The sequence below is a fragment of the Somniosus microcephalus genome, chromosome 8 (genome assembly GCF_052327205.1).
Source record: "Somniosus microcephalus isolate GS21.2 chromosome 8, FLI_Smic_1.0, whole genome shotgun sequence".
In the NCBI taxonomy this organism is placed as follows: Eukaryota; Metazoa; Chordata; class Chondrichthyes; order Squaliformes; family Somniosidae; genus Somniosus; species Somniosus microcephalus.
Genome location: NC_140994.1, coordinates 7839061 through 7850495, shown reverse-complemented (window position 1 = coordinate 7850495; position 11435 = coordinate 7839061). Strand labels below are relative to the sequence as shown.

Below are 11435 nucleotides of genomic sequence, written 5' to 3'. Positions count from 1 at the left end.
ATTCTAAGCAGCGATCATTTGTAGAGGACATGAGAGCAAAGTGTATGAGTGCAGGCTTTTCTACTTTGTGTTTCACTTCTCGCTGCTGTAAGGCGGCCTCACCCAGACTTGAAATGGACACGAAACCGCACACTTCCTGCACACCGGCACCGGGAACACCATCCCGCGAGAATGATCGATTTGCCGGGTACAACACGCCGCAGGTGGGTCTTTAAAAGAACTATGGACCGTGTAAAATATCCCGCAAAACTTGTTTTATTTTTGCGGGGGGGGGGGGGGGGGGAGGCTAGGTGTAATCGGCATCGCTTCAGTGTTGGGAGCCGGAGTAAAGCCAGTTCGGGTCGATTTCAATGGGATGCTGCTGTTGGGGGGGGTGGGGGGAGGTGGTGAAGGGACAATAATTGAACCCAGATTCCTCTCCAAACCGGCGACGCTCCCCGTTTACTTTTCACACAAGTGGCGTAGGTTGGTAGGACGCTTCTGTATTGGAACATGACAACTAATATAGAGACGAGGTAACGCGAGAGTATGCAGCAGGGTGGGGTCTGAATGCTACACGACAACTGCGCTCACTTTCAGAACAGAAACACATCTTGCGTTTGGCGTCGAGTTGCTCCAGGGAACCCTGTCTGGCTGACTGCTCCTCTCTTCCCCAGTGAGCCATGTTCACCAATGCACGATGGCAGCGAATTAAGTCTGGGTTCCGTGGACCCGAAGATTTCTACCCACTGAGGCATGTCAGTCACAGGGAATGGGGCAGAGGCTTCACTCTGCCAGACTCCGCTTTACTTGGGATCAATATCGATGTTCCCCGAGAGGGGAAGCGTTCTGCGTTCCCCATTACCAATCTAATCCATGTCACCGACAGAAATGGAGCCCAAGGCATCCTCGCCGACCAGTGCTTGAAGGAAGCAAAGATAAAACAGATTGGGGAAGAGCTCAAGGTTCTTTTCTCCTGGTGGAGCGTCCAAGTGAACCAGAAGGAAATGGAGATGGAGAGGAAGGTTCGTGGGGACACAGTGGAAAAATGGCTAATCCAAACCATTAAAGCCTCACCCCAGGATCTGGAAGGTTTGGCGGACTCCCTGTTGGAGCAGTATGTCAGCTCCCCCGCTTTCCTGGAAAAATCCAATTACGGGAATTTCAAATTCACCTACAATATAAATGATCTAATAGGCGAGTATCAGAAAACGGTCTGTCAGGGGAAAGATCCCGAGTTCAGCGTGTTGGGAACTTTCAAATATAATGTGGAGATCATGCACACTGTGGCTGTCCACCCGCCCGGTGTCCAGCTATTCGAGAGATGCCCTCCACTCCCTTCTGAAGTACTCTCTCGGGAAGGCACCAACTGGACATGGAGACCAGAATCTACAGGTTCGGAAGTGCGAGTGCTGCGGGAGGGTGGCGAGGGGAAGTGGAGAGTCGATGATTGTTACCCGGACCGTCGCTCCTGGGACTTTGTGAGCTTTGCCTTCTACCTGCCCGGTGAAAAGCCCGAGTTCCCGGTCCCCTTGGAGTGCAAACACCTCACCGTCTGCGAAATGGACGAGAGTCAACGATTCCGGCCGCCTCACACATACATGAGCCGGGGTGAAGCCGAGGAGTTCTATCAGTCTTTGTGCCCCCCGGATAGAGCCCTGTACGCAGGTTGTCCGCAAAAAGAAAACATGTTTCTGTCTGTGACATTAAATACTCTTTCACTTTTTGGGAATGTGTCCAAGAATTCTAAGACATTTAACGGGGAATGAGGGGGGATTGTGATTCTGTTGAATTCCAGTTTGAGCTGATAGATTATGGGTTTCTTGAATGTTTATTTTCGCTTTAATCAACTGTGGTCCACTTGAATAAAAACTTTAACCCGGGCAACTCGTGTGATTGTTGTTTCATTTCCTAATGTACATAAAAGGAAAATATGTTTCAAAAATACTGCATTAAACGGGGTGGTGCAGAACTTGGTGCAAATAATAATAACATCAGGAGCTAAAGGGAAACAAATCAATTGCTGGAAATCGAAATAAAAACATAAAATGCTGGAAGTAAGAGCGTAAGAATATAATAAATAGGAGCAGGAGTCGGCCATTCGGCCACTCGAGCCTGCCCCGCCATTTAATGAGATCATGGCTGATCATCGACCCCAACTCCACTTTCCCGCCCCATCCTCATATATACTCAGCAAGTCGGCCATCACCTGTAAAGGAAAGAGGATGACATTTCTGGTTTTACCAAAACTCGTTTGACAAGGGCTCCATATTCCAAATTTTAACCTGACCTTTATATATATGCTGACCGACTTGCTGGGCAGCATCTATATACCAACATTGCACAGAACAGCTGTGTTGTTAATTGGCAAATATCCATGGGACCAAGTCACCTATTAAAAAGACACAAACTCATGGTTAACAGACGCATCAACTGTATAAGCCCGTGGGTAAAAGATTTAATCTTGTTGAATATAATCCGCACCCCCTCAGTGCAGGCAACTGGGGTAAGGGCAATGGAGCGGGAGTTAGCAACAATGGAGGGAGTCGGGAGCCATCAAGTCTCCTCTATCAGAGGCGGGTTTGATTATTGTGTTGTCTTGTGTTGTATCTATTATTCCCTGTTTTGAAGACCAATAAGTTCCTCTTCAAATCGCTTTAATCTTCAATCACACCTTCGCAAGGCCACCCTGTAGAGCTGTTTACAGCATTATAGTCCACATAATCAGCCATCCCTATTGACTATCAAAGCCACAGCCACCGCCCCTTCCAACTCAGTAGAAATGGTTTGCGTTCGTGTGAAGTTTCCATGTAAGGACGTCTTCATTGACGTGCTGTGTGATGGTGGAAAGTGATTGGTCTGAATGGAATATGACAAGTCCATGCATTTCTTCCAATGACATAAAGACTGCTCTTGGGTCTGCTGCTGACTTGCTCCAGAGAATCCGGACTCCCTCCCTTCCTCTTCGTTTGGAGTAAGCCATGTACACTAACCAGAAATGGTATCGAATTAGGGTTGGATTCGGTGGACCTGAAGACTTCTACCCCCTGAAACACGTTAGCCACAAAGAATGGGGCAGAGTCTTCACTTTCCCAGACTCCGCTTTACTTGGTGTAAAAATTGATGATCTCCAAGACGGGAAACGCACTCGGTTCTCTATTACAAACCTTACCCATGTCACTGACTCGAAAGGCGTCAAAGGCATCCTCGCTGACCAGTGCATGAGGTTTGCAAACGGAAAGGAAATAGGAGAAAATCTGAGCGTCAGTTTCTCGTGGTGGCACGCCGAAGTGAAACTAGAGGAAAAGGAGGAAAAGAAGAGGGAACACAGGGAGGCAACGTATAATTGGGTAGGAAACCTGTCCCGGGACTCCCTGTTGGAGCAGTATGTCAGCTCTCCCGCTTTCCTGGAAAAATCCAATTACGGGAATTTCAAATTCACCTACAATGTAAATGATCTAATAGCCGAGTATCAGAAAACAGTCTGTCAGGGGAAAGATCCTGAGTTCAGCGTGTTGGGAACTTTCCGATATGATCTGGAGATCATGCACACTGTGGCTGTCCACCCGCCCGGTGTCCAGCTATTCGAGAGGTGCCCTTCACTCCCTTCTGAAGTACTCTCTCGGGAAGGTACCAACTGGACCTGGAGACCAGAATCTACAGGTTCGGAAGTGCGAGTGCTGCGGGAGGGTGACGAGGGGCAGTGGAGAGTCGATGATTGCTACCCGGACCGTCGCTCCTGGGAGTACATGAGCTTTGCCTTCTACCTGCCCGATGAAAAGCCCGAGTTCCCGGTCCCCTTGGAGTGCAAACACCTTACCGTCTGCGAAATGGACGAGAGTCAACGATTTCGCAAAGTGTATCTGACCCGGGATAAGGCGGAGGAGATCCGCAGATCTGTGTGTGGCTCGGACAGTGCTCAGTAACACCAGTCTGCTGTAAACAACTCCAATTCTCAGCTATCTGTCTGCAATATTTTAAACTTGATTCTTTGACCTTTTGGGAATGTTTGCCATATATTGTGATAATTTCATGCATTAGCATTCAAAAGAATATTAGGGAAAAGGTGATTCTTTTTCTATTTTCTGTTTTACTGAGATGTCACAGTGGATTTATGTCTATTGAACATCTAACTGCCGATAGACCGGTTTCGCTCCCTGAGGTGGTCACACACATTGATCCTGTTTTCAGAAGGCCCATCTCTTCCATGTTAGGACTTTCGCCATTGTGTGCGAACAGTATCGTTGAGAAAGAAGCTACATTTCTAGAGTGTGGGTAAGAATTTTTCCGTTTGTGTATTTTATTGATTTATTTTTCAATGAACGGAAATATTCGTGAATAAAGCTTTCAACCTACATAATTCCCCTTTACATTTCGTAACACAGATACTTTTAAACATCCAATTCATTAACCCTGGAGGTGATAGGGAATGAGATGTCCTATTTTCCCGGCTGGGTGTGAGATGCTATGGACAGAATGGGTTGAACTGACAAAGCAGGAGGAGGCGGAAGCGGAGAGTGTGACTCTTCTGTCGAGTGACACTTCCTCACAGCCTGTGGAAAATATCAGGGCATCAGGGAGAATTTCTACCAAAAATTCTCACAAATATGCCCTGAATTCAGAAATCTGAATGACAACCAAAAACTCCCATTCCTACTGGGGGAGGAGAGAAGCTGTGCAACACTGGCGGCACACTATGTTACAGCTTGCCATGAACAGAGGGACAACCAGTAAACTAAGAAAAGAGGCGAATGTATATTTATACACTCAGGGATATACCTGTTTATACACTGTATGAATAGAACTGCGTTTATGTGTTCAACCATAAATGTATTTTGATGCTTTGGCAACATAAAATGTACCTTATCATGCCAATAAAGCGATTTGAATTTGAATTTGACTCTACCAAGTGCTCTGTCCTCAGTGTGGGTTAACCTCGGGGCAAACAGCTTCTCATTGCCATGTCACTAATAAGGTAAAACTCCCTTCATTTTGCAGGAAGAGGTGAGACTATCCAGGGACAAAACACACACAATTTAATGAATTGAGGGAACAACTGAAGCAAATAGTTTGGGAGGAGGTTGTTCAATAACACTTCATTAAAGGTACAATGCCGAGTCCGTCTGCCATATTCTTCCCTCGGGCAGGTCGGAACTCACATCTCACACATGAGATTTTTGAGCCACTCACTGGGGAAGAGCGGCTGAGGTGGTTTCTTGTTGACTTCCTCCAGAATATCATCTCCTTGGTGGACTGCAACCAGGACTAAAGAGGCCCACCTGCCCCTTACGATGGAAGTTCCCCCGCTGGGTGTCAATCCAGTATTCAGGGCTGGTGCTCTGGTCTGCGCTCACTGGGGCAGCCTTGAGTGGGGCCCGACTTCATCCTTTCTGAGTAAGAGGCAGCAATACTAATACTGAGCCACCGGTCACTCTGTCATAAGAACATAAGAACATAAGAATTAGGAGCAGGAGTCAGCCATTCGGCCCCTCGAGTCTGCTCCACCATTCAATAAGGTCATGGCTGATCTTCTACCTCATCTCCACCTTCCCGTCCTATCTCCACGTCCCTTGATTCCCCTAGAATCCAAAAATCTATTGATCTCTGCCTTGAATGTATTCGATGACTGAGCACCAACAGCACTCTGGGGTAGGGAATGGCGTAGGTCCAGACACGAGAACACTGCTGATGTCAAATTCTCACCCTCATGTCCAAATCCTTCCATGGCCTCACCCCTCCATATCTCTGTAACCAGCTCCAGCCCTACAACCCTCCAAGAACACTGGGTTCTTTCAACTCTGGCCTCTTGAGCATCCCTCACTTCCTTCACCCCATCATTGGTGGCCGTGCCTTCAGCTGCCTGGGCCCTAAGCTCTGGAATTCCCTCCCTAAACCTTGTCGCCTCTCCGCCTCTCCTCCTTTAAGGCGTTCCTTTGACAAAGCTTTTGGTCACCTACTCCCTCCCTAACAGCACTGTGGGAGCACCTTCACCAGACGGACTGCAGCGGTTCAAGAAGGTGGCTCACCACCACCTGCTCAAGGGCATCTAGGGATGGGCAATAAATGCTGGTCTTGCCAGTGACACCCACATCCCATGAACTAATTTTAAAAAAAATGTCTGTTTCTTTGGCTCGGTGTAGATTTTGTCTGATTATGTTTCTGTGAAGGTGTTAAATAAACACAAGTTGTTGTAATAGATTCACTTGGTTAGTCAGAAGAAAGTGCTGCGTGATTATTGGAATAGGGAACTGCACTGATCTCATTAACTGCACTACAGATAAAATACATGCTTGCTTGTTAGTTAGGAATTCATTTCATTAACTGAACTGTAGATAAGGTATATGTTTGCTTTTTAGTTTCTCCTAATATGAAATTGTTTTGAACTCCTTTGGTATAATGGGTAGACCTGCCAGTGGTCATGTACACCTGGGGTGGGACCGTAGAGTATAAAGAAAGATTTTAAGCAGCTCCAGTGACTCCTTCCCCGGGAGTATGCAAGGCAGAATCGGTCCAGGTTAGCAGACTGCTAGTGTATCCCAGATCGGTGATGTATGATCTGTTTACGTCTATTGAATAAAGCTTACAGAAAGACCTTTGGTGGTGGAGTGTCTCATTGTAGAGTCTCAACCAAAATTGCAATTTAAATTTAAAAAGGGTCATTAGCCTCAAACTCAAATATTCCAACAATGGTAAACCACAAAGTTGTAACCAATCACTACAAAGTTCAATAATAAGCAAACAATGGTACAGACCTTTCAGCAATGCTCCAGTACAAGACTTAGGCAATCTCAGTCAAGTTGGCCCTGCAAAGTCCTATTAACATCCAGGAACTGTTGTCCAACCTGGAAAAATTGTCCCAAAGATGAGTCAAGCAACAGTCGGATATATTCTCACTCACAGAGTCATATCTATCAGCCAACATCCCAGACTTCTCCATCACCTCTGGAATTATTCCAGCAGCTGGAATGGGCTCCTGAAGTTCTGCAGCTCACTTCGACAAGGAGCAAAGCATTATCTGTAGCATTGAAAGTGAGAATGGAACTTTCCAGATAATCCTTGTCACATTAGTCAGGCAGCAGCTCACCACTGTATCAAGGAGGTCACTCACTTATGTTGTTTTCCAGGCAGGCCTCACAGTTCAATTTTACAGATTGGCAGGACTCCTGAAAACCTCATATGACCACTCCCTCAGTTTCATTAATGAGAAAGGGTATCATCGTCCAGCTAGTGTATGGTGCCAATCAACTTACCCTGCATGTTAATGCCTGCTACACAGGATACTGTCGTCATGTGACAATCTACTATACCAGTCATTATGACTCAAAATCATATCTCAGGATAGTTGATTGGTGATCATGCTAATGAGCCCAGTAGAACTGAATGCAGACAGAGGGGGAGAACAAATTATAAGGAGGCCCATGTGACGACAAGAAATGTGATAGAGCAGACCATTGGCAGTCTGAAGCCTCAATTTAGGTGTCTGGACAAATCTGGTGGAGCCCTGCAGTACAGCCCAGCAAGAGCGTGCTGCTTGATAGTCATTTGTTGCCTCACGGATAATGTTATTGTACAGAAAGGATTACTATTTCCTGAAGCTCAAGAGGATGGAAATGAAGGAAAGGGAAATGGCCCTCCACCCCCACAGGAAGGAAGACTTGTATTTATATAGCACCTTCCATGACATCACAAAGCACTTTACAGCCAACAAAGTACTTTTGAAGTGTAGGAATTTCTTCACCCAGAGAGTGGTGAACCTGTGGAATTCTCTACCACACAAGGCAGTAGAGGTCAATTCATTAAATATATTCAAGAAGGAGTTGGATATATTTCTTAAGGCTAAAGGGATCAAGGGATATGGGGAGAAAACAGGGACAAGGTACTGAATTTGGATGATCAGCCATGATCTCATTGAATGGCGGAGCAGGCTCGAGGGGCCGAATGGCCTACTCCTGCTCCTATCTTCTATGTTTCTATGTAGTCACTGTTGTAATGTAGGAAATGCGGCAGCCAATTTGCGCACAGCAAGCTCCCACAAACAGCAATGAGGTAATGATCAGTAATCTGGTTAGTGATGCTGATTGAAGGATAAATATTGGCCAGGACATCAGGGAGAACTCCCCTGCTCTTCTTTGAAATAGGGGCATGGAATCTTTTACATCCACCTGCGAGGGCAGACGGGGCCTTGGTTTAACATCTCATCTGAAAGACGGCACCTCCAACAGTGCCGCACTCCCTCAGTACTGCATTGGGAGTGTCAGCCTGGACCATGTGTTCAAGTGTCTGGGGTGGGACTTGAACCCACAACCTTCTGACTCAGAGGCGAGGGTGCGGCCCACAGAGACACGGCTGACACAGAAAGGAGAAGAGGTGAAGCAAGGGATCCATCACCATACAGCCAGAAAAAGGCAGTATATTACTGACAATTGGTTTCAATAACACATAGTTGTACAGGGAAATACAAATCCTTCCTCCCTGGTCTCACCCCTGCCTATCATCATAACCCCCTTCAGCTCTACACTAACCCGGACATGTCCCTTTCTCAGGTTCCACTCCACTGTGCATCCCTCCCATCACTCAAGACACAGCCTTCAGCCACCTTGTTCCTACTCTCCGGAATTCCATCCTTAATCCCTCTCTACCCCACTCGCCTCCTTTCAGAACATCATCAAGTCCACCTTCCTGACTGAATTCTTGGTCACTTTTCCTAACTTCTCTCCTCCTTTCTCAGTGTCCATTTGCTAAAGCCCATCCGTGAAACACCTTGGGACAATTTGTACATTGAAGGCGCTATTATAAATGAAAGTTAATGTATCAGGCGAGATGACCAAATGCTTCCACTGATAATTTGGCTAGCCTTCATGGGTTTGCCTTTCGTTTTTGCATTTCCTGGCTGGCCTCCCATGTTCTACCCTCCGTAAACGTGAGGCCATTCAAAGCTCTGCTGCCCATGTCCTAACTCACACCAAGTCCTGTTCACCATCACCCCTGTGCTCACTGACCTACATTGACTAATTGGTTAAGCAGCGCCTCGATTTTAAAATTCTCATCCTTGTTTTCAAATCCCTCCATGGCCCTCAACCCTCCCCATCTCTGTAACCTCCTCCAGCCCCACAAACGCCCCCCCCCCGAGATCTCTGCGCTCCTCCAATTCTGGCCTCTTGCGCATCCCCCGATTTCCATCGCTCCACCATTGGTGGCCGTGCCTTCAGCTGCCCGGGCCCCAAGCTCTGGAATTCCCTCCCTAAACCTCTCCGCCTCTCCCTCCTCCTTTAAGACGCTCCTTAAAACCTACCTCTTTGACCAACCTGTCCTAATATCTCCTTATGTGGCTCGGTGTCAAATTTTGTTTGATAATTGCCCCTGTGAAGCACCTTGGGATTATTTACTAAGTTAAAGGCGCTATATAAATACAAGTTGTTGTTCGATTTTGTTCCTATTTTGCAGGCTTCCCATCATTTGCTGCTTTTTCTCTGCCCAGTAAAGTGCTTTGAGATATCTTGCTGAATGAGAAACACAAGTGAGGTGCAGCTGGTCATTTGATCCCCTTGTTCTGGTGTGTTCTTGAATAAGTTGTATCATGGCCTCTTGGTTCCTTTGGTTGCTTTGTCTATTTGAGAGCTCCGCGGTCTATGAGCGGGACAGGTATAAACCATCGACATGGTGGCTGAATGAGTCAGCGTCCATCTGGGGGAAACCGTGATCTGGGGGGTTGACAATGTGATTCAATCCACTCCTCCCTGAGAAGCTTGAGCTTTCACAGGGCCCGGACTCCAGCTGGACAACAATGCAGAACCAGGACATGAGAAAACACAGCAAAGTTAGAATCGCCACAAACGGTTCAACAAACCTCAGCTTCAGCCTGACACCCTGGTGGGGGGAGAGCGGGAGTTCCAACTGAATCCGAAAGAAAAGTGGAAATCCAGCAGCTTCTGCCCGGCGCCTCCCACTGACCGCGGGCACGGCGCCAGGAGACTGGCGGGAGACTGAGGGAACATTCCGGGAGATTTGAGAACATTCCAGGAGATTCGAGAACATTCCGGGAGACTGAGGGAACATTCCGGCAGATTTGAGAACATTCCGGGAGATTTGAGAACATTTTGGGAGACTGAGGGAACATTCCGTGAGATTCAAGAACATTCTGGGGGAGATTCGAGAACATTCCGGGAGATTCGAGAACATTCCGGGAGATTCGAGGACATTCGGAGAGATTCGGGAACATTCCAGGAGAGATTCGGGAACATTCCGGGAGAGATTCGAGAACATTCCGGGAGAGATTCGGGAACATTCCGGGGGAGATTCAGGAACATCTGAGAACATTCCGGGGGAAATTCGATAACATTCCGGGGGAGATTCGAGAACATTCCGGGGGAGATTCGAGAACATTCCGGGGGAGATTCGGCAACATTCCGGGGGAGATTCGAGAACATTCCGGGGGAGATTCGGGAACATTCAAGAACATTCCGGGGGAGATTCGGGAACATTCGAGAACATTCCAGGTGAGATTCGGGAACATTCGAGAACATTCCAGGTGCGATTCGAGAACATTCAAGAACATTCCGGGGGAGATTCAAGAACATTACGGGGGAGATTTGGGAACATTCCGAGAGATTCAGGAACATTCCGGGGTTTTTTGGGAACATTCTGAGAGATTCAGGAACATTCCAGGGAGATTTGGGAACATTCTGAGAGATTCAGGAACATTCCGGGAGTTTTGGGAACATTCCGGGAGACTGAGGGAACATTCCGCAAGATTCGAGTACATTCCGGGGAGATTCAGGAAAATTCCGGGAGATTCAGGAACATTCCGGGGGAGATTCGGGAACATTCCGGGGGAGATTCGGGAACATTCCAGGGGAGATTTGGGAACATTCCGGGGGAGATTCGAGAACATTCCGGGGGAGATTCGGGAACATTCCGGGGGCGCTCAGTGGAGGCGGGCCGGGATCGGGGGCTCGGGGTGTTCAGCGGGTCTGGGGCGAGAGGCTCGGAGCCCAAATTAAGGTCACTGGCAAAAGAACCAGAGAGCGGGGGGAGGTGAGGAGATTTATTTTTTGGAAGCTGCGAGTTGTTCTGACCTGGATTGTGCTCCAGTATTTCCTCAAAGAATTGTGTTCAATTGGGCCACCAAGACCTGCAGCTGGAAAGCTGAAATAAAAACAGGAAAGTGCTGGACACACTCGGCAAGTCAGGCAGCACCTGTGGAGGAGCCGAGGTAATGGGGGGGAGGGGGATGTTTGGAAGTTTCGATCCTCCGGGAGCGGGGCCGGCGCAGGGCAACCCGGGTCTCCCCGCATGCCCTGGTGTTTTAACTGATCGACAGGCGTGGCTTTCAGCCGGCCGGTAGCACCGGACAAGAGGCCATGGCCCTGATCCCGGGAGGATGGCCCCGATCTCCCCCTCCCGGCCCACAGGGATCGCTCCCCGAGGCTGTGCTCGCCTTGCTGCAGCCGCCGGGA

At 48.0% G+C, this 11435-nt stretch overlaps 2 protein-coding genes across 2 annotated transcripts; both read left to right on the top strand.

Annotated features, from left to right (window-relative positions):
- The first annotated feature begins 385 nt into the window (after positions 1 to 385).
- On the top strand, positions 386 to 1866 carry LOC147113277 (uncharacterized). The gene has a single exon (XM_085994163.1). It carries the CDS (start codon positions 663 to 665, stop codon positions 1746 to 1748), a length of 1086 nt encoding a protein of 361 aa, XP_085850289.1. The 5' UTR covers positions 386 to 662; the 3' UTR covers positions 1749 to 1866.
- Positions 1867 to 2875: 1009 nt separating this feature from the next.
- Positions 2876 to 4874, top strand: LOC147113276 (uncharacterized). The gene has a single exon (XM_085994164.1). The coding sequence runs from the start codon at positions 2961 to 2963 to the stop codon at positions 3903 to 3905; it is 945 nt and encodes a 314-aa protein (XP_085850290.1). The 5' UTR covers positions 2876 to 2960; the 3' UTR covers positions 3906 to 4874.
- The last annotated feature ends 6561 nt before the right edge of the window (positions 4875 to 11435 follow it).